The sequence below is a fragment of the Balaenoptera musculus genome, chromosome X, assembly GCF_009873245.2.
Source record: "Balaenoptera musculus isolate JJ_BM4_2016_0621 chromosome X, mBalMus1.pri.v3, whole genome shotgun sequence".
Lineage (NCBI taxonomy): Eukaryota > Metazoa > Chordata > Mammalia > Artiodactyla > Balaenopteridae > Balaenoptera > Balaenoptera musculus.
Genome location: NC_045806.1, coordinates 40,782,071 through 40,808,873, shown reverse-complemented (window position 1 = coordinate 40,808,873; position 26,803 = coordinate 40,782,071). Strand labels below are relative to the sequence as shown.

The following is a 26,803-nucleotide window of genomic DNA, read 5'->3' as shown; positions in this document are numbered from 1 at the left end:
GAGCCGAGAGAAGGATGCTGGGGGCTCCCTGCTACCTGTGCACCTGCTCCCTCAACATCTATTTATAGGTAAGAACCTGCCCTGACCAGGAAAGCACCAAAACACTAGAAAAGGAAAAAAAAAACGCTGCTTCTGAACATCTTGCTTGAGTTTGCCACTAAAAGCCAAAATGTCACAAATGTCAAAGGAGAGAGATGAAGTAGTATAAAGGTTTACTGCCTCCCCAGCTGAGTAGGACCGATTGCCACCCTCTTCAAACACTCGATCAAAAAAGGAAACCAAGTCAACGGTGAATGACTCCATTTTCACAAAAAAAGTTTTCATTACTAAAATTCAAATGAAATTTGGCTTTTTTTAGTGTTACACTTTTAAAGGATAAAATATTTTCTAGAATGGATTTTGAAGGAGTAATCATACCTTAATTACAGTATCTTCTCTTCCTATGGAAAACAGAGTTAAATATGTCCCTTTTATTATTTATTTATTTTTTGGCCGCACCATGTGGCATGCAGGATCTTAGTTCCCTGACCAGGGACCCAACCCGTGGCCCCAGCATTGGGAGCACGGACTCTTAACCACTGGATCACCAGGGAAGTCCCTAAATATGTCCCTTTTAAATGAGAAAAATACAGTGCTTTGTGACCACGTAGAGGGGCGGGATAGGGAGGGTGGGAGGGAGGGAGATGCAAGAGGGAAGAGACATGGGGACATATGTACATGTATAACTGATTCACTTTGTTATAAAGCAGAAACTAACACACCATTGTAAAACAATTATACTCCAATAAAGATGTTTTAAAAAAAAAGATAAGATCATAACTCACACAAATATAAAATGAAAAAAAAAATGGGAAAAAATTTAAACTCAGCACAGCAAGAATTATCCAATAAGTAGGAAGTAATTTTTGCTACTATCTTGCACAGTTCTGTTTTCTTCCCCCAAATGCTCTAAATATACATGTAGAAGCTTTATACATAGAAATAATGATAATAAATGTTATTTTTAAAACTAACCAATCTGCAGTTTCTCTGATTTATGGGCTGGGAGAGGGAGAAATTGGGTACGAAGGCTGATAAATTTGGTAGCAATTCAAAAATAAGGTCCATTTGTATAAACCTGAGAGTATATCACAAACAATTCACTATTTTCTTAAATATGGAAGAAAAAGATGCCTAATCTTAGTAAGTATTCAATCATAACAAAACGTACCTTTTAACAAAGGGAGCGTGATATTGGAAATTCCTTAGATTAAAACAGGTTTTCTACTTCCTTTGCATTTCTCCAGAGTGCTTTGTACACACAACATGGCATACAGTTCATTTCTCATTAACATAAGACAGATTAGACCATTGTATTTTACTTTTATCATTAAAAAATGTGTGTCATGATCATATTTTGGTACATGTATGAGTAAATATATGTTATAGAAGTGCTCTTCAAAAATTAGTGTTAAAAAAAATTAGTGTTAATTCTTTTTCATTTTAACAATATTTATTACAAATCACATTTTATAAACACTAGATAAATTACATACAAAAGCTAGATATAAATATACAGAAGCAAAAACAGCAGTACTATTAACACAAGAGAAATAAGCTAATATAATGTCTAAACATGTATAACTTAATAAAATTACTAAGTTTTCATTGCTAATACTTTTTCATGAATTCAAAAGCTATTCAGAAATGACATGTAGAATACTCTAATTACAATCAAGGTTTAGAATGATAGAAACAACAACCATAGCACTACTTATTTTTAAAAAATCTTTTCAAACATTCAGAAGCAAAGAACTGTCCTGAAAGACAAATTAAACTTGGGTAAAAGCTCTTATCTAACAGAAGAGTATAAAATTTTAGGCTTTGGTGAATAGATACTAAATTTAGTGGAAATTTTTAAATTAACATCTCCCTTATATGTAATATTCCTGAGTTTTTGCTAAAATACCATAGGTAAAATAAAGAACTCAATTTACAGCGTTGTATAACATTGTATTATATTTTTGAAAAACAAAGTATTGTGATTTTTTAAACTGTGAATAATGGGATTTAATAATGTAATTATGATCAGAAAGAATATGTTTAATTTAGCTTACCTATGAGAAAAATTAATGTCCTCTGACCACTACTTGGCAAAGCTCATTTGTAAATTATGATAAAAATTATATTAAACCCATCACTGATTTTTATTTGCATCTTATGAATTCATTTTGATTTAAAGGATAGGTTATGTAGAATAGAATGCTCCTGTAGAAAGACTGAAATGATACAATGCTAATACAAGGTGAGGCACAGGGTAGGTGGTCAATATTACTTATTAATTTAAAGTGAAAAGTCTTTTAATGTATTATTTCTGAACATCGACACACAATTCAATGCAATAGTTGTAAATGAATCTGAAAATATCCACAAAAATATTTTCAGTTTAAACACAAAAATACATTGTTAGTAACAATCATAAGAGGAATTCTTACAAGTGATTATTTTCAGCCTTAGTTTTATCAAAACATAATTAAATTCAAGGTTCCTTTTAAAAATAGACCTATGAAAGCTAACTTCTGATTAGCTGCTCTGTGTGGTGTAGATGGCAGGTTCAGTCCCTTCTCACAAGATCAACCTATCAAGATCTTCTGATTACCTTATGTTACAACAAACCCCTTAAAACAGAGTTTCCCCTGGGCACTGAATCGATTTGCCTAAGGATTGGTCCAAGAATGTGGATTTTTAAACAAGTAGCTCTCCCCTGCCCCCTGGTAAATTATTACGGTCAGGTTGATCTGGAAAATAATGCTTTAAAGCAACAAAAATAATTTTATCATACTTGAACATTGATTGATAGAAGTGGCATATCTAATGAAAATCAAATTTATCTAGCTTTTTAATAATCTGCATAGCTTATCACTATGCTTAAGTATTTCTTACCTAAATGTTGCAAGGTTTTGTTTTAATTCTAATAGCTCATAAGAGCTGATAAAACAGTGATCACCTTTTTGAACTGCTGGTGATTGGGCTTCTATAGTTTCAGTGTTGCATATACCTTTTCCTACCAGGAAGCAGAAGAGTCATCTAGCAGTTGTATTCAAAAACTAAACTATGTGGAATTTATTCAAATAATCATACTACTCACAAAGTAGTCTTTAAACAGCTATACCAACATCAGTTAGTAGAGTTACTTGCAAAACTGGTTATCAAATACCTATTAATTTAAAAAACTTAATTTACAAAGTATTATGTCAACTCTGTATGCAAAATTTCATTTGCCATATTATGCAACTAGGAAGCAAATATTTAACTGGATGTATATACATGAAAAAAATGCACATAGGTTCATTCTAACTGATCCGCTAGTAATGAATCCTTCTAAATTAAAAAAGAAAATAAGCAATGGAATATATTCTCAAATATCATGGAGTACTGAGGAAAGTGTAAATTAGAGATTTGAAAGAACGTTTAATTAGGACTAAAATCATAAGCTGTTAGCCACTTCTATTTTCTAATAACAGTATCATATGCAGAGAAACAAAACCTACAAGCTCACTGAACTGGGTTAAATGGTTTTTAAGCTGATTAAAACTACTTAATTTAAAGTGAACTCTTTTTGAACCTCAACTAAATGATGCAGTATTCAACAATTTATTTTTAAAATGACTAACAATTTTAGCATCAGTAAAAAAACCATTGCTAATACACAAATTGAAAAGGGCTTAAAATCAAGTCCTTGGTTCCACATTGCACTTCATTTTCCCATTTGTATATCAGCAAAGTTGTAGAAGCTGTCTACATCTCCAGATGCCGCATCCTTGCTTTCTGATACAAACATCTATGTTAAACATAAAAGAGACAAAAAATACATGCTAGTAATCCCCAAATTCCAAAGCCCATGTTCTTCACAGAACAGTCACAGGCTTGCTATTTAAAAGAAATTCAAGTACATCATTTATAATATTTGCGGATTTTCTGTAGAATTCATGAAATATAGTTTCAAAAGCTATGACGCAATTGAGCTCTTTTAAAAGCACTTATGATATAATTAAGATCTTTGCTTTCATAATACTTCAGTTGTATTTTATTGCACTTGGAATTTCAGTTTTTAAAATATGTAACAGTCAATATTATGAAAGCTACGAATAAAGAGATTTATTTAAAGAACTCTTAATTTCTTCTATTTTCTAAATAAGAATCTCAATAGGCTGAGAAGCAAAACTTGAGATTATCTTTTTCAAAGCTGCTAAAGATATATTACTAATTTTAAATTAACTATTTTCCAAACATCAACAAAGCAGTACTCAATAGAACCCTTCAAAAACAGCTTTTATAAATGTCAGCCAGAAATTAGAGGAGACCTGGGTTCTATTTAGCTTTATCATAAACTAGCTGTATGATGCTGACAATTTAATAAACCTCTCTGGGCTCAGTTTCCACATGTGTAAAATGAGAAAGTTGGATTAGATAATCTTTAACTCATTCAGATCTAAAAACTCCAAATCATATAACCATTTTCTCTCTGCTTCCTTTTCTATTCAATCTGATTTGCCCTCTCCCTTAGTACTGCTGTGATGATAAAATGAGACAAAAAACAAAGTACTTTAAATTATGCAAATTCAAGGGACCATAAGCCAAATCAGACTACAAAATCAAAAATTTCCTCTCAGATACTTATCAAAAAAACCCAGTTATATATACTCATTTAGTCCTCTTATATGTTTGGTTTTTAAGCTATATTAAGTTGTTTAAGTTTGAAATTTTCAGATACAGCAACCTCATCAACCATATCTAGAAAATACCTACATGTAGTGATTTCTAGATATAGCTCAAGTTCAAGTTTTGATCAAGTATTACTGAAGCAAATGAAAATGAACACTGGTCAATAGGACTGTCCATCGAAAGTATACAATCTTAGAAATATAACATTTTCAACATATCACTACTTTTAAAAAAGGAAGAACTTGAAGAGACATTTGGTGAGATATTTTACTTTAGAAACATGTATTATTGAAGGTTTTTAATAAGTAGATACTTACTTTGTAAATTTTTAAGCTATTAAAATTTTAGTTTGGCAAGGAAAAACCAAAGCTTAGCTCCCAATTATTTACCATAAATTCTAAAAATCATGATGTGCTGAAAATACTATTTAATTGTAAGGAAAAGGAAAGGAAAGGAAAGGTCTGAATGAAATATAGTCAATAAAATCTTGTACCTGGGTCCCACTGAATATCTCGTTGACAATAAGTTGACATCCTTCTACAGCGCCATCTCCATTGAACTCCAAGGCAATAACAGGACCTATAAGCAAACCCAAGAAGTGTTGTCTTAACATGAATATAAATCTATTCTCAAATTAATCTTTTTATTCTTCCCTGAAGAATCTTCAGCCTCTTCTTTGGGGGTAAGAGAAAAGAAAGAAGGGAACAGACAGATGGGACACGTCACTTCAGCTACTTCCTACTCTAATCATAAAACAAATTAACATAGAGTCTCATCACATGACAAGTAGCTTCAGTGCCATTATAGAACTAGTGTCACACTTTTAAGTGTTGTAAATAGTCTGGCTTTTCTGGTTTTCATACTTCTACGAAAACCATACAAACTACAAAAAATAGTTGATAAAATGACAAATAAGATCAGAAGCTATTCAAATCATTTTGCTAGGCAGCTAGTCTTGCTTCCAACTCTCCTACTTACCAGCCAAGTTCTGGGCCACCAATAATGAAGCTTAGCCAAGTAGGAATTGAGGCCAGGCACCAAAAGTAATGACCATCTGAAAGTATTTTTCTTGAATGTGCCATAATATTATATTCCAGAACCAACGACCAAGTTTTTATTTTTTAATTCTCCAAATAGAATATTTGTGCCTCCTTTCCCATACTTAATTTGATTACTTTTAAACCACCTGTACTTTAAATTCTGGTACAAAGATTCGTGATTCAGTTTGGCTTGGATTTAAATGTAGCATTGGAACTACTGGTGTCAAACTGTTGGCAAACATGGTTGTAAGTGAACCAAACAAAACAAGCCTTTCAATTCAATTAAAATTTTTTCCACTATCACTATATTCCTAATAGATTTGCTTTTTATCTCCTTAAGTAATGGAGAAGTCCTGACCTCCAGGAAATTACAAATTTCTTACAAAAGACATAAATCCAGAATCCTGCAGCCTGTGGAACGAAAAAAACATTCATAGATAGACAAGGAGAAAAGGCAGAGAGCTATGTACCAGACGAAGGAACACAATAAAACCCCAGAAAAACAACTAAATGAAGTGGAGATAGGCAACCTTCCAGAAAAAGAATTCAGAATAACGATAATGAAGATGATACAGGACCTCGGAAAAAGAATGGAGGCAAAGATTGAGAAGATGCAAGAAATGATTAACAAAGACCTAGAAGAATTAAAGAACAAACAAACACAGATGAACAATACAATAACTGAAAAGAAAACTACACTAGAAGGAATCAATAGCAGAAAAACTGAGGCAGAAGAACGGATAAGTGACCTGGAAGACAGAACGGTTGAACTCACTGCCGCAGAACAGAATAAAGAAAAAGGAATGAAAACAAATGAAGACAGCCTAAGAGACCTCTGGGACAACATGAAACGCAACAACATTCGCATTATAGGGGTCCCAGAAGGAGAAGAGAGAGAGAAAGGACCCGAGAAAATATTTGAAGACATTATAGTCGAAAACTTCCCTAACATGGGAAAGGAAAAAGCCACCCAAGTCCAGGAAGCACAGAGAGTCCCAGGCAGGATAAACCCAAGGAGAAACACGCCAAGACACATAGTAATCAAATTGGCAAAAATTAAAGACAAAGAAAAATTACTGAAAGCAGCAAGGGAAAAATGACAAATAACATACAAGGGAACTCCCATAAGGTTAACAGCTGATTTCTCAGCAGAAACTCTACAAGCCAGAAGGGAGTGACATGATATACTTAAAGTGATGAAACGGAAGAACCTACAACCAAGATTACTCTACCCAGCAAGGATCTCATTCAGATTCGATGGAGAAATCAAAAGCTTTACAGACAAGCAAAAGCTAAGAGAATTCAGCACCACCAAACCCACTCTACAACAAATGCTAAAGGAACTTCTCTAAGTGGGAAACACAAGAGAAGAAAAGGACCTACAAAAACAAACCCATAACAATTAAGAAAATGGTCATAGGAACATACATATCTATAATTACCTTAAACATGAATGGATTAAATGCTCCCACCAAAAGACACAGGCTTGCTGAATGGATACAAAAACAAGACCCCTATATATGCTGTCTACAAGGGACCCACTTCAGACCTAGGGACACATACAGACTGAAAGTGAGGGGATGGAAAAAGATATTCCATGCAAATGGAAATCAAAAGAAAGCTGGAGTAGCAATACTCATATCAGACAAAATAGACTTTTAAACAAAGACTATTACAACAGACAAAGAAGGACACTACATAATGATCAAGGGATCAATCCAAGAAGAAGATATAACAATTATAAATATATATGCACCCAACATGGGAGCACCTCAACACCTAAAGCAACTGCTAACAGCTGTAAAAGAGGAAATCAACAGTAACACAATAATAGTGGGGGACTTTAACACCTCACTTACACCAATGGACAGATCATCCAAAATGAAAATAAATAAGGAAACAGAAGCTTTAAATGAAACAATAGACCAGATAGATTTAATTGATATTTGTAGGACATTCCATCCAAAAACAGCAGATTACACTTTCTTCTCAGGTGCGCATGGAACATTCTCCAGGATAGATCACATCTTGGGTCACAAATCAAGCCTCAGTAAATTTAAGAAAAGTGAAATCATATCAAGGATCTTTTCTGACCACAACGCTATGAGATTAGAAATGAATTACAGGGAAAAAAAGTAAAAAACACAAACACATGGAGGCTAAACAATACGTTACTAAATAACCAAGAGATCACTGAAGAAATCAACGAGTAAATCAAAAAATACCGAGAGACAAATGACAATGAAAACACGACGATCCAAAACCTATGGGATGCAGCAAAAGCAGCTCTAAGAGGGAAGTTTATAGCAATACAAGCCTACCTCAAGAAACAAGAAAAATCTCAAATAAACAATCTAACCTTACACCTAAAGGAACTAGAGAAAGAAGAACAAACAAAACCCAAAGTTAGCAGAAGAAAAGAAATCATAAAGATCAGAGCAGAAATAAATGAAATAGAGACAAAGAAAACAATAGCAAAGATCAATAAAACTAAAAGCTGGTTCTTTGAGAAGATAAACAAAACTGATAAACCATTAGCCAGACTCATGAAGAAAAAGAGGGAGAGGACTCAAATCAATAAAATTGCAAATGAAAAACAGGAAGTTACAACAGACACCGCAGAAATACAAAGCATCCTAAGAGACTACTACAAGCAACTCTATGCCAATAAAATGGACAACCTGGAAGACATGGACACATTCTTAGAAAGGTATAACCTTCCAAGACTGAACCAGGAAGAAATAGAAAATATGAACAGACCAATCACAAGTAATGAAATTGAAACTGGGATTAAAAACCTTCCAACAAACAAAAGCCCAGGACCAGATGGCTTCACAGGTGAATTTTATCAAACATTTAGAGAAGAGCTAACACCTATCCTTGTCAAACTCTTCCAAAAAATTGAGGAGGAAGGAACACTCCGAAACTCATTCTATGAGGCCACCATCACCCTGATACCAAAACCAGACAAAGATACTACAAAAGAAGAAAATTACAGACCAATATCACTGATGAATATAGATGCAAAAATTCTCAACAAAATACTAGCAAACAGAATCCAACACCACATTAAAAGGATCACACACCATGATCAAGTGGGATTTATCCCAGGGATGCAAGGATTCTTCAATATACGCAATATATGCAAATCAATCAATGTGATACACCATATTAACAAACTGAAGAATAAAAACCATATGATCATCTCAATAGATACAGAAAAACCTTTTGACAAAATTCAACACCCATTTATGATAAAAACTCTCCAGAAAGTGGGCACAGAGGGAACCTACCTCAACACAATAAAGGCCATATACGACAAACCCACAGCAAACATCATTGTCAATGGTGAAAAACTGAAAGCATTTCCTCTAAGATCAGGAACAAGACAAGGTTGCCCACTCTCACCACTATTATTCAACATAGTTTTGGAAGTCCTAGCCACGGCAATCAGAGAAGAAAAAGAAATAAAAGGAATACAAATTGGAAAAGAAGAAGTAAAACTTTCACTGTTTGCAGATGACATGATACTATACATAGAGAATCCTAAAGATGCCACCAGAAAATCACTAGAGCTAATCAATGAATTTGGTAAAGTAGCAGGATACAAAATTAATGCACAGAAATCTCTCACATTCCTATACACTAATGATGAAAAATCTGAAAGAGAAATTAAGGAAACACTCCCATTTACCACTGCAACAAAAAGAATAAAATACCTAGGAATAAACCTACCTAGGGAGACAAAAGACCTGTATGCAGAAAACTATAAGACACTGCTGAAAGAAATTAAATATGATACCAACAGATGGAGAGAAATACCATGTTCTTGGATTGGAAGAATCAATACTGTGAAAATGACTATACTATCCAAAGCAATCTACAGATTCAATGCAATCCCTATCAAATTATCAATGGCATTTTTTTCGGAACTAGAACAAAAAATCTTAAAATTTGTATGGAGACACAAAAGACCCCGAATAGCCAAAGCAGTCTTGAGGGAAAAAATGGAGCTGGAGGAATCAGACTCCCTGACTTCAGACTATACTACAAAGCTACAGTAATCAAGACAATATGGTACTGGCACAGAAACAGAAACATAGATCAATGGAACAAGATAGAAAGCCCAGAGACAAACCCACACACCTATGGTCAACTAATCTATGACAAACGAGGCAAGGATATACAATGGAGAAAAGACAGTCTCTTCAGTAAGTGGTGCTGGGAAAACTGGACAGCTACATGTAGAAGAATGAAATTAGAACACTCCCTAACACCATACACAAAAATAAACGCAAAATGGATTAGAGACCTAAACGTAAGACCAGACACTATAAAACTCTTAGAGGAAAACATAGGAAGAACACTCTTTGACATAAATCACAGCAAGATCTTTTTTGATCCACCTCCTAGAGTAATGGAAATAAAAACAAAAATAAACAAATGGGACCTAATGAAACTCCAAAGCTTTTGCACAGCAAAGGAAACCATAAACAAGACAAAAAGACAACCCTCAGAATGGGAGAAAATATTTGCAAACGAATCAACAGACAAAGGATTAATCTCCAAAATATATAAACAGCTCATGCAGCTCAATATCAAAAAAACAAACAACCCAATCCAAAAATGGGCAGAAGACCTGTATAGACAGTTCTCCAAAGAAGACATACAGATGGCCAAGAAGCACATGAAAAGCTGCTCAACATCACTAATTATTAGAGAAATGCAAATCAAAACTACAATGAGGTACCACCTCACAGCAGGTAGAATGGGCATCATCAGAAAATCTACAAACAACAAATGCTGGAGAGGGTGTGGAGAAAAGGGAACCCTCTTGCACTGTTGGTGGGAATGTAAATTGATACAGCCACTATGGAGAACAGTATGGAGGTTCCTTAAAAAACTAAAAATAGAATTACCATATGATCCAGAAATCCTACTCCTGGGCATATACCCAGAGAAAACCATAAATTCAAAAAGACACATGCAAAAAACAAATAAAAAAAAAAAAAAAAAAAAAAAAAGACACATGCACCCCAATGTTCATTGCAGCACTATTTACAATAGCCAGGTCATGGAAGCAACCTAAATGCCCATCGACAGATGAATGGATAAAGAAGATGTGGTACATATATACAATGGAATATTACTCAGCCATAAAAAGGAACGAAATTGAGTCATTTGTTGAGACATGGATGGATCTAGAGACTGTCATACAGAGTGAAGTAAGTCAGAAAGAGAAAAACAAATATCGTATATTAACGCATATATATGGAACCTAGAAAAATGGTACAGATGAACCAGTTTGCGGGGCAGAAATTGAGACACAGATGTGGAGAAGAAATGTATGGACACCAAGGGGGGAAAGTGGCGGGGGGGTGGTGGTGGTGGTGTGCTGAATTGGGCGATTGGTATTGACATGTGTACACTGATCTGTATAAAACTGATGACTAATAAGAACCTGCTGTATAAAAAAATAAATAAAATAAAATTCAAAAATTCAAAAAAAAGACATAAATCTATTCAACAATATGGAGCAAGAGAGAAAAATGAAGTATTAAGGAATGAAATACTAAGATGAATGTAGTCATGTGCCACAGAACAAGGCACAAGAAGGAGAGGAAAGGCTTGTGATTTAATACAGACAACAAATATAGAAAAGGCAGGATATATCACAGTCGACTGTACAATTAGATACAGAGAACGAGTTTAAGTATGAGTTTTGCAGTATCACAGTATATAGATCAAGATGGGTACTGAGTAAAGAAAAGAAGGTAACTGGGGAATATTTTCTCAGAAAAATGGATGATTCTACGTCTGGGGCAAGAAATGGGTAAGATCAACCTCGAATATCATGTTGAGCCAAAAAGCAATGAGGCTATCAAAGGCCAATAGGGTTTTATCAAAAGCATACAGGAGCCAGCTTGAAGAGGCTCCTAATGACCAAAGATGAGACATGGTGAGATCAGAAGGAATAATGCCTGCAATTTATCAAAACATACTGAATATATAAAGTCATGAGCTCATAATGATATTCAGAAAAGACACAAACAAACAAAATTCACTGGACACCACTATAGGTTGCTCGGGCACCGACTTTTTACTCTGAAAATCGATGCTTAATTATTTCTCCTTTATTTACTCTGCTTTTCTGATATGAAGCATATTTCAAGTTAGCCAAACAGCTCAGCGTACGAGGAGAAGTTCTGTTAACATCCATTAATAAATGCAGAGGTAATGACACAATTAGAAAATGATCATTTTGAAACTCCTAATAAAATAACTGGATCAGGCAACAATCATCAATGGCTTTAGCATCCCATAGGGAAGACTGACAGGAAACTCTACAATAAAAAGACTGTCACCACCTGAGCCTAACAATATTGGCATCACTAGAAGTACAACAATCAAATATTATGTGCCTTCTCATTATAGGAAATAGTACCACCTGTGAAATATTCCCCCCAAAAAACTAAACCTGAGTGTAAACAAGGCTTTGATTTAACTTCTAATCTACAAGAACTATAGAGGAACAAATTAAACAAACCCATGCGTACTACAGGACAACTGACCACATTTCTTTTACAAGACGAAGGCACGAAACAAACAGGGGAGGGGGAACACCTGTTTCTGGTTAAGAGCGATATAAGATACAAAACAACCACATACAGTGAGTGAGTGCGCCAGTTTTAGATCTGGATCAAATTAACTGTAAAAATACATAAAGAATGTTTTTAGACAATTAGGGAAATTTGAACATGGACTAATTAGTTGATGATATTAAGACATTGTTAATCATGTTAGACGTGATAATACACCCCACTTAAGAAAACATTTGTGTAGCTGTCAAATTGTTATGGTATAAATCTTACGGTATATAAAATATATCTTAATAAAAATGTTATTAGAAAACATTCATTTTTAATTTCACTTTGTTTAAGACACATACTGAAATATTTAGGGATGAAATGACAAGACATATCAAAATTTGATTAAAATATTTCAGCAAAAAGGAGAATATATAGATTATTTTTTAAAGTATGGCAAAAGGTTGATAAAACTGGGGGATGGGTACACATGGGGTCATTGGAAGCTACTTCTGAGTAGAAACAGTACATTTGGAAATTTGCAAAAAAGAGTTTAAAAAGCATTTCAAACCGAAAAAATACTGAACTAAAAAGAAAAATTTGATAATGTAGGGTTTCTAGTTTTGCAGAGAGTAGAAAGTTTGAATTAAGGTAGAATGGAATATGCTTTTATTCAGGATCACTAAAAGAAATACAGTAGATATATCTTTTAAAGTCAGACATTTATTACTGAAAGTTCCTGTATTCTACAAAGACAATATAATCTAGAATTCAGAAATACAATTTTGGTAGAATTACCCAAGTATGTAACTTGGTTGCTATCCTTTGAATAGGATATGAAGAACTTCCAATAAGTGACTTAATTTGCCAACAAAGAAACATCAACAGAAAAGGTGGACAAGTGCAGCAGTTTTGATTAACATGTGTGGACCCTAAATTTAAAAAAAAACTACACCACCAACAATGCGCTTTTTAAGCAGTTCTATTTGTCTCTCTATCTAATGATGAGGACTACAATTACTTCAAAGTGATTACTTCAAGTGACTATTTCAAACTGAATTATGAGGTCAACAAGATCACTGGTCATGATTTTACTGTTTTAATGTGACTGTCTTATCAAATAGCTTGCAGTAGCTTTAAATCTAAATATTTGAATTGTCATGAAAAAGTTGTGAGACTTCGAAGTAAACCAAAAAGATTTCTGGATATCCTATCTAATGAACTCTTCTGTGTTATTTAACATGACCTTGGAACAAGTCACTGTCACATCTCAATTAGGTTACAGCAACAGCCTCCCAGCTGGTCTCTCTGTTTCTCCCCTTAGAGTAACCAGAATGATAAAAGCTACATTTTAAAGGGACCATGGCATTCATATGCTCTAAAACCTCCAGTAATATGTCTATATTTTTCTTATTTTTAATTGTTCTAAAAATAACTGACAGTTTAAAGTAATAATGTGAACAATGCATTAGGTGTTTACAGCATATGTAATAGTAAAATATATAACAGTGACACAAGGATGGGAAGGAAGATTTGAGAATATGATGTTCTTAGGTCCTTATATACTACAGGTGATGTGGTATAATATTATTATAAGGTGGACTCAAATTATTTAAATACGTATACTGTAAAATCAAAGGTGACCATTAAATAAGATTTAGGAAAAGAGGTATAAATAATAAGTCACTAGGGGAGGTAAAATGGAATCATTAAAAAATACCCAATTAAACAGAAAAAGAGGTAACAAAAAACAAAGAACAAATGGAACAGAAAGCAGCTAGCAAGATCGTAGATATTGATCCAACGATATCAATCCCTTTCAATATGAATGGTGCAAACACACCAGTTAAAGACAGACTTCCCTGGTGGTGCAGTGGTTAAGAATCCGTCTACCAATGCAGGGGATACGGGTTCGAGCCCTGGTCCGGGAAGATCCCACGTGCCACGGAGCAACTAAGCCCGTGCGCCACAACTACTGAGCCTGCGCTCTAGAGCCCACAAGCCACAACTACTGAGCCTGCGAGCCACAACTACTGAAGCCCGCGTGCCTAGAGCCCATGCTCGGCAACAAGAGAAGGCACTGCAATGAGAAGCCCGTGCACCGCAACGAAGAGTAGCCCCTGCTCACTGCAACTAGAGAAAGCTCGGGGGCAGCAACGAAGACCCAAGGCAGCCAAAAAAAAAAAAAAAAAGACAGAGACTGTCAAATTGGATTGAAAAGCAAGAACCAACTATATGCTGTCTACAAAAAATTCACTTTAGATACACAGACTTTGATAAGTTAAAAGAAAAGGGATAAAGCTTTATGATGAAACACTAACAACCAAACAAAAGCTGGAGTAGCTGTATTTCAGATAAAGCAGATTTCAGAACAAGGAAGATCATCAGAGACAAAGAGGGACATTACATAATAATAAAGGATTCTTCAAGAAGACATAATCCTAGATGTGTATGCACCTAACGACAGAGTTTCAAAATTCACAAGGCAAAATCTGATAGAGTCTGAAAAAAGAAATAGATGAATCTACAATTACAGTTGAAGACTTTGACACTCCTCTCTTTAATTCATAGAGCAAGTAGGCAGAAAATCAGTAAGGATATAGATGACCTGAATAGCGCTATCAACCAAACCGACCTAGTGGACATTTATAGAACATTTCAGCAAACAAAAGCAGATTATATATTCTTCTCACCTGCACATAGATTATTCACCAAGATAGACTATATTCTGTTCCAGAAAACAAGTCTTAACATATTAAAGAAAATAGAAATAATACAATGTGTGTTTTCAGACCATAACAGCATTAATCTAGAAATCAGTAATAGAAACACATCTGGACAATCTCCCAAATGTTTGGAAATTAAACATTATACTTCTAAATTATCCATGGATCAAGTGAAAAGTCTCAAGGGAAACTACTACATCAGGGGTCAGCACACTTTTTCTGTAAAGGGCCAGATGGGAAATATTTTAGGCTTAGTGAGCCATACAATGTGTGTCACAACTAATCATCTCTGCTGTTACAGTGCAATAGCAGCAAAACATAATAAATAAAAGAATGAGTGTGGCTATGCTCTGATAAAACTTCATTTAAAAAATGTACAGTAGGCCATACTTTGCCAAACCCTGAATTAAGTGAAAATACATCATATCAAAATTGGCAGAATGCAGCTAAAGCAGCACTTAAAGGAAAATTTCTAACACAAAATACATATACAGTCAATCCTCATTATTTGTGGATTCCTTATTTGCTAATTGCTTACTTGGTAAAATTTATTTTACCAAATAGGTAAAATATTTTACTCAAAATCAATACTTGTCTTTTCATGGTCATTCATGGACACACACAAAGTGGCAAAAAATATGAGCTGCCTGACATGCATGTTTCCAGGTAAATTTGAACAAACTGATGCTCTGCCTTCTTGTTTCAGCATTCATTCTGTAAACAAGTGGCCTTTTCACAGTCCATCTAGTGCCACATTTTTATACTTTTTGTTGGTAATATCAGTGTTTAAAATGGCCTTCAAATGTAGTGCTCAAGTACAGTCTAATGTTCCTAAGCTTAGGAAACCTGTGATGTGCCTTACAAAGAAAATGTCTGTTAGATAAGCTTCATTCAGGCACAAGTTACAGTGCTGCTGGCTGTGAGTTCAATGTTAATGAATCAAAAACATATACTAAATGAGGTGTCTTTAAGCAGAAACACACATACAACAAGGTTATACTGATTGGTTGAAAGAAATGTTGTGACCAGAGACTTGCAGGAACCTAGCCCTGCATTTCTCCTCGGAGTAGCAATTCAGTACTCACTGATTCAGTGTTCACAGCAACTTTATAGAACAGACCTACTGTGAGTAACAAGAATCATTCTATTAGAAAAGAAGAAATCAGTAACCCAAACTTAAACCTTAAGAAACTGGAGAAAGAAGGGCAAATTAAACCTAAAGCAAATGAAAGGAAGGAAATAAATATTAGAGCAGAAACCAATGAAACTGAAAAGAGAAAAACAATAGAGAAAATCAATAAAACAAAAAGCTGCTTCTTTGAAATTATCAATAAAGTGATAAACCTCTATCGAGGCCAATGGGAGAGGGAGAGGCCTCAAATCACCAACAGGAGTATAAGAAGGACATCACTACTGATCCTACATACATTAATAATAAGGAAACACTATAAACTCTACACCTATAAATTTGATAACTCAGATGAAGTGAAACAATTCCCCAAAAGACAAAAACTATCAAAATTCACCCAAGAAGACAAATATATCTTGAAGAGCTCTCTATGTAATAAATAAATAAAATGTATGGCTAAAAATCTTCCCCCCAAGTCTTCAGGCCCAGATGGGTTTCACTGGCAAATTCTACCAGACATTTAAGGAAGAAATGATACTAATTCTCTATAATCTCTCCAAGATCACAGAAGAAGAAGGATACTTCTCAACTCATTCTTTTTTTTTTAAAGGAATTCCTTTTTTTTTTTTATTATTTATTTATTTATTTATTTATTTATTTATTTTTGGCTGTGTTGGGTCTTCGTTTCTGTGCAAGGGCTTTCTCTAGTTGCGGCAAGCGGGGGCCACTCTTCATCGCGGTGCACGGGCCTCTCACTATCGCGGCCTCTCTTGTTGCGGAGCACAAGCTCCAGATGCGCAGGCTCAGTAGTTGTGGCTCACGGGCCCAGTTGCTCCTTGGCATGTGGGATCTTCCCAGACCAGGGCTCGAACCCGTGTCCCCTGCATTAGCAGGCAGATTCTCAACCACTGCGCCACCAGGGAAGCCCTCAACTCATTCTATGAGGCCAGCATTACACTAATATCAAAGCCAGAGAAAGATACTACAAGAAAAGAAAACCACAAACCAATACGCTTCATGGACAAAGATGTAAAAATCTACAATAAAATATTAGCAAATTGAATCCAGCAATATATTAAAGGGATAAAACATCATGATCAACGGGGTGCATCTCAGGAATACAAGGTTGGTTCAACATTCAAAATTAACAAAAGTCACTCACCAGATTAAATGACTCAATAAGAAAAAAAATGATCATCTCAATAAATACAGAAAAAGCATTCAACAAAATTCAACATCATGTGTGATAAAAACTCAACAGGGACTTCCCTGGTGGTCCAGTGGTTAAGAATCCACCTTTCAATGCAAGGGATGTGGGTTCAACCCCTGGTCGGGGAACTAAGATCCCACATGCTGCGGGGCAACTAAGCCCGAGTGCCACAACTACTGAGCCTGCGTGCCACAACTAGAGAGCCTGCATGCCGCAACTACTGAGCCTGCAGGCTCTGGAGCCCACACGCCACAACTAGAGAGAAGCCCGTGCGCTGCAATGAAGAGCCCGTGCACTGCAATGAAAAGATCCCACGTGCTGCAACTAAGAACTGACACAGCCAAAAAAACCCTCAACAAACCATGAATAGAATGAAACTCCCTCAGTCTAATAAAAGATATGTATGAAAAATCTACAACTACCATCATTCTTAATGGTGAGACTGAACACTTTCACCCTGAGATCAGAAACAGGGCAAGGATGTCCTCTTCTCACTATTCTACACAGCATAATAGTGGAAGTCCTAGCCAACATAATAATGCAAGAAAAAGAAATAAAAGGCATGTCAAAGAGACAGAGGAACTAACCTAAAAGAGCTCCCAAAGGCTAAAACTGGAACAATTTGATAGTATTGGACTATAACCCAAAGAATAAAATACGTATCTATGAGTCCCTACTGATAGACATAAATGACTGAATAAATAAATGGGAGAGAAGGGACAAATCTTTCTTACAGAATTCCAAATAATGTATATAGATACTCCCCTCTCTAGGAGGTGGAGCTTAATTCCCTCTCCTTGAGTGTAGACTGGTCTTAGTGACTCAACTTCCAAAGATCATAGAAAGAACTTCCAAAGAGTATAGAAAGGGGAAAAAAGGAACTTTACAGTGTACAAGAAACCTGGCAGATACCACCTGAACCAAGTCACTAAGGTCAACATCACCAGCATTAAGTCATGTTGCTATCATGTGCCCTATGATGTGATGTGATGTGATGTGATGAGAAGGGCACTTCACCTCTTCTCCAAAACCCATAACCCCAGTCTACCCAGAGAAAACACCAGACAAACGCAAACTGAGGGACATTCTACAAAATAACTTACCAATACTGCTCGAATATTTCAAGGTTATGAAAAACAAGGAAAGACTAAGGAACTGTCACAGATTAGAAGAGATTAAGGAGACATAATGACTAAATGCAATGTGGGATCTTGGATTGAATTCTGGAACAGAAAAAGGACATAAGTGAAAAAAACCCAGTGAAATTTGAATAAAGTTTATAGTTTGAGTAAATAGTATTTCACCCATGTAAATTTCTTAGTTTCAACAAATGTATCATGCTTATGTTAACATAAGAGGAAGGTGAGTTTCAAAACTCTCTGTACTACCTTTGCAATTTTTCTGAAAACCTAAAATTATTCCAATATAAAGAGTTTATTTTAAAACAAAAATGTCTAGTAGATTCTCATCTCACTCAAACTAGAAGCTACAGTCTCTACAGTGGCCTACAAGGCCCTATATAATCTGATTCCTCCTTTACTACTTCTCAGATCTCATCTATGTTTGTTGAATAAATGAATGAATGACCCTCTAAAACAAAGGAACCCAAATCTGACTAATCATCAGAACCATCTGGGGAACTTTTTAAAATGCAGATTCCAAGGGAATATCTCAGAGATATTTGAATCAGTCTTTCTGGGGTGGGAGGTGGAAATTTAAATCTTTAACAGCATCCCAGACGGTTCTGAGAATCAGTCAGATTTGGAAGATTCTCAAGATGAAAAACACAATGAATTCTCTCATTAGGCTGTCAAATAGCTTCATTAACTGAAAGGAAATAATTATGACTACTTTAACTGAAGAGGAAAACTTACAGACTCTAAAGTATAAACTATTTGAAATAAAAGTGAATTTTCAAAAGAATAAGTCCATCCCCCTGCTAAGAACAGTGGTTTGCAACTGGGAGCAATTTCGTCCCCCACGGGGCATTTCGCAATGTCTGGAAACACTTTTGGTTGCCATAATTGGGGCAGTGTGCTATTGGTACCTAGTCAGTAGAGGCCAGAGATGCTGCTAAACATCCTATAATGTACAGGAGAGCCCACCACAGCAAAGAATTATCTAAAATGTCAACAGTGCTGAGGCTGAGAAACTCTCCTCAGAATGACTGATGGCCACTTTTACATAAGGACCCAATCCATCCAACACCTGCCGGAATATCTCCACAGACAGCCTGCTCATTATTCTACATCAATCAATGCACTATTGGGCAACTTAAAATTTTTCCCCAACTTTTCTTCTGAAAAATTCCAAACATTATAGAAAAGTTGAAAGAATAACAAACATCCATTTGCTCTTCACTTACACCCATCAAATGTTAACATTTGGCCACGTTTGCTTTGCCACACACTATACACATACACACACATGCACACACAGACATGCACAAACACACACACTTTTTTGTTTTGCTGAGCCATTTGAAAATAGCAGACATCATAACACTTCAGCATGCATCTCCTATGTAACCACAGTACCACTATCATACTTAAGGATACAACAATAATTCCAAAATATCATCCTCAAACTTCCCCAGTTGTCCCCAAAATGACTTTTACAGCTTTATCGTTCACCCCACCCTAATCCAAAATCCAATTAAGGTTCATTCCTTGCATTTAATTGTTAGGTTTCTTTTAATCCAGAACAGTCCCCCATTGTTTCTGTTTTCCAGGACATTGTCTGAAGAGTCCTAGCCAGTTATCTTGTAAAATGTCTTCTATTTTTAATGTGTTTCAGTTTCCTCATGGTGTCATTTGACATGTCTCCAGATTTCCTTTCTTTCCTATAAACCAGAAATTAAGTCTTGGCTCGATTAGATTCAGGTAAAATATTTTTGGCAAGAATACTTCATAGCTGATGATGTGTATTTCTCATTGCATCACATTAGGAGAAATACAATGTCAGGCTGCCCTGCCATCAGTGATGCTAAGTTTGATCACTGGGTTAGTGTGATGATCATCAAATCTCTGCTCTAAAGGTACACTTCCCATTTGAATTAGAATGTATAAGTATCCTTTTGATCAACTTTTACCCCAATAGTTTTAGCATCCACTGATAACCTTTGTCTGAATTAATTATTACATCGGGGGTTAGAAAATGGTGATTTCTGAAGTCTATCATTCCTTCTATGTTTATTAGCTCAGAGTATTCTATAAAGAGCAGAAGAGCTTTCGTTATTCCCTCTCCCCCCCCACCCCCCTGTTTTTGGTGCTTAATACACATTTATTAACTGAATACATTAAATACTGTTGATTTTTCAAATTAGATAAAAAGCATGGGCTGATGAGTTTTATGGAGATATTTCTCAGATTATAAAAACAAATTTTAAACAGAAGATCTGTGACTACTTAGGTGAGAAACTGATTATTACTGTGAGCCAATTTGGGGTCCTGGAGAAAGGGTCATTTCAAGCTAATGGAAGAGTGCCTCTTTTAATAGAGGATAGGAAGCTTCTAGATCATGGGAATGTCTAGCAGTCATTCATGATATCCGTGTAGACCATATAGTTAGGTTGATTCCAAGCAGACTGGGCACGCTGGTCCATAGTTCAGTGCCAATTTCCTCTCCCCTCTTTTTTATTATCACTATGGATGCATGGATTTCTATTGTTGTTTAATCAATTCCCTTCATTATTGTTTTTGATGCTCAAATTGTCCCAAATTTGGCCAGTGGAAACTTCTTGAGACTCCTTCAAGCTGGCTCCTGTGACCTTTTGACATGACTTCATTAGTCTTTGACCACTTCCTATGGACATCTCTGGTTTTAAAAGCTGTTTATATGATATTTATTTGCTGAAATTCCTATAACATCTGTCCATTGGTTTTGGTTCTACTTTTTGCAGGAACAGAACATTTTATTTCTTCCATGTGGAATGTTATGTGACTTAAACACATATTATGGCTGGGTTGGAGCAATTCTGTGAAACCGCTTCACTAACATTACACAAGTATATAAATCATTAATTTAGGCCTACTCATATGCTCACTTCATCCCTAATCCTCACACTTTAGGATGTCTATTACACACACTTATTACTTAATTCAATTTCTGAAAGCGGCTGAGAGTTTAAAGATTTGTTTCCAAGGTTCCATCAAATTTTCCCATATCAAAATGGCTGCATCAAAGGAGCCGGGTCATAATTTCCTATATATGATCTGGGATAGATTCATGCACTGGTTGGAGCCAGTCCTTGGTACTACTAGAGTAACCACTAAAGTATATGAAATACTGCATTAATACTTAAGGGCCAAATCGCACCCAGCATTAGTTATTAAAGTTATCCTAACAATCCTCCAATATTTTCATACAGGTTTTTGCAGTTTATTACAACTTATTTATACATAAAGAGCATGTAAATGCAGATGTGTGCCCTCTTTCTAGGGTATATCCAATCAGCATTACCTATTACCATATATATTTGCTCAGGCCGGTCAAGAAAAGCCTGATGAGCCTAGAGCAAACAATGTCCCTGCCCTAATAGATGAACGGTACTCTGTCTTCTAGAATACATAGAGGCAAATAGCAACACTTCAGGAGGGCACAGGAACTCTAGTTCCTCTGTTTGTAGACATATTTCCGGTATCTGACAACTTAATCAGATCGTGTTAAATACACAGAATAGTATACTGTTTTATTTATATTTCTTATTCCTTTTCCAGTATGGTCAAAGCACACTGAAGGCAGAAAGAATCCTTATCAAGTGCTTTGTAACTCTGGGCAGGGAGAAGGAAATGGTCACTCACTATAGTACAATAATAATAATAAAATAATAATTTAAAATAATAAAATACATAATAATAAAATGTGACTTTCAAGAACGAAGATGATAGAACAGGGAAAAAGAAACCTAATGCCTAATTTCTAGGTAATTACATATGGCTTTTCGAATGACGTGAAATTTTGACATTTCTGAATAGTAATAGGAAAAACATAAAACAAATGACAAAGAGAAGACAATGTAAGAGAAATACTAAAGGCAAGAGTAAATCAAATCAACAGGTCAAGGGAAAAACCACAAAAGTATACCAATCATCCAGAAGGTACCTTTGTTCAGAAGAGGAAGGAAGTCAGGTGCTTTTTCCTGAAAAACCCTTTGAGCATCTTCAGCTTTCATTGACACCTCCTTTGTCTGAACCAGGAAAAAGCCTTTACCAACCAGCTGTGGGAAATAAAATTTCATTTACATTTTAAAATGACCTGAGACTAAAACAATATTTTCCTATTCTACAATTTTTCTGTATAAAATACAACACAGTGCTCTGATTTTTGTTTTAGTTATAACTGTAATTAATTCAGGGTGTTTGCTATAATCAAGTTTTCACATACACAAGATTCTTTCTTCCAGATGGGTGGTTCCGATTAAGAATTAGTACTGCCACTCCAATAAAGATGTTAAAAAAAAAAAAGAATTAGTACTGCCTACTGTTACAATTAAGGGTCAAATAAATGTAAATTAGCCCTCAAAATTTTAAACTTTATTAAAAAAATTTTGTTGACTGAAACTAACAGAAGCTTTAGTTTGGTGATACTGTCCAGTGAGAGGAGGATGGTTAAGTAAAGTATGGTACATTCACAAGATAAAATACCATAGTTTGTTAAATATAACAAATAATAAAAGGGGGAAAGCTTATATAATACTGTTAATTTTAAAAAGCATGATTCAAATTTATATAGTATAGCACAATAACGCTAGAATACATTTATGGAGTACTTACTATGTGCCAGGCAGTTTTTATGTGTTCTACAGGTAAAACACGTTTAACCGTCTCACGAGGCAGGTACTATTATTACTCTCATTTTACAGATGAGAAACTAAAGCAGAGTGGTTAAGAAATCTGCCCATGGCCACACAACTCTTAAGGGACAGAGCTGTGACTTGAACCCAATTAAACTGATTACAGACTAAATAAATTAAAAATTATTCCTACAAAGACAATTCAAGGTACAGCACATTATGGATGATTTTTAAACTTATTTCTACTCTTCTTTATTTCTACAGTTCTCTACAATGAGTACACATTAATTTTTTTAATAATTATGAAAGAAGTTTTTAAAAATGCAAAGCGATTCAACCAATTAAAGCCTATTGAGTTTTTAATTATAAAAGTAACAGATAGGCTCAATACGGAACATTTTTTTTAAACATTTAAAAAATAAAAAACAGAAACAAAGAAATATCAACCAAAGTGCTGCCACTCAAAGATGCCACTGCTATATAGGTATACTTCCTTTTTTTTTTTTTTGGCCACGCTGCGTGGCTTGTGGGATCTTAGTCTTAGTTCCCCTAACCAGGGATGGAACCCGTGCCCCCTGCAGTGGAAGCATGGAGTCCTAACCACTGGACCACCAGGGAAGTCCCGGTATACTTCCTTTTACCCTTCCGGTTTTAATTTTCCCCCATTACAGAAATAATGCATGTTTTATGTAAAATCCATAGAGCTACGAACAAGAAAAGAAAACCCTGCTCTTAATTCACTTCCTAAAAAGAACCACAACTGTCAACATTTTAGTATATATAACTCTCCAGACTTATCTACTTTAAAAAAAATCAGATACGTAATATTCTACAAATTTTCACTTATTCGGTTGTGAACATTTTCCAACTATTCTACTATAAAATCAGTTTTAATGGTTGATAGTATTTCATTCTATGGCTACGTTATTCCATACCATTTCATCAAATTGGATTCAAACTCAAATCCTTTTCCAGAGCCCTCAATGCTGCCTCAGAAAAAGAGAAACATCCATACAAAAGTAGCAGAAAATTACATAAACATCACTGCCAGATAATGACTGCAAAGTTACTTAAATTATCAGAAACAATCCCACATCTGTTTCTAATTCTCTAGACTGCTCAATACCTCTCATTTTATAGTCAGACACATAAACTGTCAAAAGTAAGATGATTAATTCAAAACACTGTTACCTAAAAACAATGAACTATGAAACTAGTATATTTATTTTGATATTCCACTGCAGACATGTGAAGAGACTCTTTTTCATGAAAATTCTTCTACTTTTAAAGACTTGAAAATAGAGGTAACTACCCAACTTAAATTATACAATACTTCCAAACAATTCAAACTACTTTTACTTTAATTTATCCTGTGCTTATCTGTGATATAGTTAAGAGGCAGCAAGAAATCTGATTTTTAGGTAAGAAAACCGAGGCCCAGTAACTTCTCTTGACTCCTATGGAATGTGCTTTCTGGTTTACCCAGTTTTTCTGGACTTCCTACTCCCTCAAGTTTTACACTTCCTACCTTAAAAAATCATTATGATATGTTTAATTTATGAAAACACTATGAAACAAAATTCTGTGCTACTCCTAGGGTTTAACAAAACCAGAGTTAGCAATCACAGTTCCAGTCTAAGCTGTTCTAAGACATTTGTGTTATGATACGAGAAAAGACTCAAGTTTCATTTTTTTCCGTCTCAGCATTAACTAGCTTCTACACATATTTTCCAGGGAACTCGAGCTTCATTTTTTAAAAAATATGTAATCGCTCTCTTGATATGTAAGTTACTGGTCTTTCAGCACGTTGTGATACCCTCTTCACATGTACTTCGCGTTTTCTTCTTTTTGTTCTCTTAATTCTGTGATTTCAGAATTAGTTAGGATAACTCTAGCCAAAAAGTCCCAGGATTTTTCCTTCTAGGCTGGAGGGTAGTATCTGCCTTGCCTCCACACACTTTCGGTCACATTCCAGCTCCACCAGGCATTTATCAACTTTCCTTTACCACTGAGGCAGCATAATAGCATCATGCTTAAGGGTTAAGACTATGGCCTACAAAGCCAAACTGCCTGGATTTAAATCATGGCTCTGCTACTTACCAGCAAGTGACCTTTTGCAAGTTACTTACCTTCTCTGTGGCTCATTTTTCTTATCTGTATAAAGAGGAACAATGGCACCTATTTCATAGGTTATTCCTGAATTAAGTGAGTTAATTCACTTAAATACTGTACAACAGTCACCTGACGTATAATAAACACTATATTAACTGTTAGCTATTATTATTATTGTCATCATTTTTGTTACTGTTATTGTTGGATTTTTATTTAAGTTATTTTGTAATCCAGAAGGACATCTAAAGAACATCACTCTTCCTGGTCATACTGCGAAAAGTGCACACAACAGTGCCATTTCATACAACAGATATCAAAAGTTAAAAGGTTAAGAACATCTGATGACTCATGAAGAATGACAGTGTTTGTTTTGATGGTTTTTTTCTTTAAACATACTGTACAGTCTTTATGACCTCTCCTCATTATCTACCAAAAAGGAGTTTAACCTGAATAATTACCTCTCTTGAAGACTGTATGTAGATTTTTAAGAAAATCACCATACAGTATAATGAAAATGTTTACCTCTCAGATGTTGGATTAACATGTGATTAGATAGCTCAAAGGCCAGAGCACTTTCTCTATATCTCACCAGATCCATAGCACATTTTTATCAGATTGGCATAATCAAGAAAGAAAATATCAAAGTCTTAAGATTATACTTGGCTTCTGTTGTTTTGAAAACTGGACCTCAGATATACTTTGTGGATTTCAGACATGGGTTTTCTACATTGTAGAATGTATAAGCTACAGAGAGGTGGTCATTTTTCTAGTTTTTTTTTTTCTAAAACCATTCCTTTTGACAGAAGTGTTCCAACTTAAAAAAAAAATCCATTCAAAAAGAGTTTTCCATTCACCTCTCCATTTCTGGAAGTTTGATTTTTAAATTCAAACAGACTCTTTCTGAAGAAAGCCTGATTAATGGCTAATCAATACATCCTACTGCTGCCTCCCCACTGGAGGAACTGCTGCTTCTGGAGCCCCTAACCTCCACATCCCCATTTTATTTTTCAAGTGAAAGCTGCTACCCAAAGAACCCTTCTCTACTCCTGAAAGCACTAAAAGCCCCTGCTCATGAGTCCACAATCTCTGCTGTCCCAGCTGCCACCTCATTGTTTCACACCAACTTCCTCTTCATGGCAATAGGGCAAAGGAAAGTAATGTGGAGGTTGCTCTCAGCCAAAACGGGCTCCAAAAGTTGTATGCCTAAATGCCTTTCCCATACCTTAAACAGTTAAAAACTCCAAATAAATTTCCCCACTAAATAATTATAAAAGGTCATCCTTTACTTTGCAGTACTACTTTTGTGAGCTCCCATGGAAATCAGTTATGATAAAGAATGGAAGTTCTTTGAGGGCAGAGAATTTTGTCTATTTATCTCCACTCCCAGCATATATTTCATCAGCTCTAAACTGCCATCAATTGTAAGATGCATTTCAGAGAAGCAAAACTGTGGAAAACAAAGGTGCATCCTATAATCAATGAAAGATGGTGACAGAGTAAC

The 26,803-nt window shown here is 35.2% G+C and overlaps 1 protein-coding gene across 2 annotated transcripts in view; it reads right to left on the bottom strand.

The window, feature by feature from the left end:
• Positions 1-1,509: 1,509 nt before the first annotated feature.
• RP2 (RP2 activator of ARL3 GTPase) overlaps positions 1,510-26,803 on the bottom strand; it is a 40,680-nt gene continuing 15,386 nt past the window's right edge. Inside the window, exons 4-6 of one of the 2 annotated variants that reach the window (XM_036839650.1) lie at positions 22,500-22,614; positions 5,198-5,283; positions 1,510-3,820 (exon numbers count right to left, since the gene is read on the bottom strand). In XM_036839650.1, coding sequence (XP_036695545.1) covers positions 3,737-3,820; positions 5,198-5,283; positions 22,500-22,614 — 285 coding nt within the window. In that variant the 3' untranslated portion in view covers positions 1,510-3,736. The remainder of the gene's footprint in view (positions 3,821-5,197; positions 5,284-22,499; positions 22,615-26,803) is intronic. The other variant, XM_036839649.1, reaches the window with a different exon arrangement.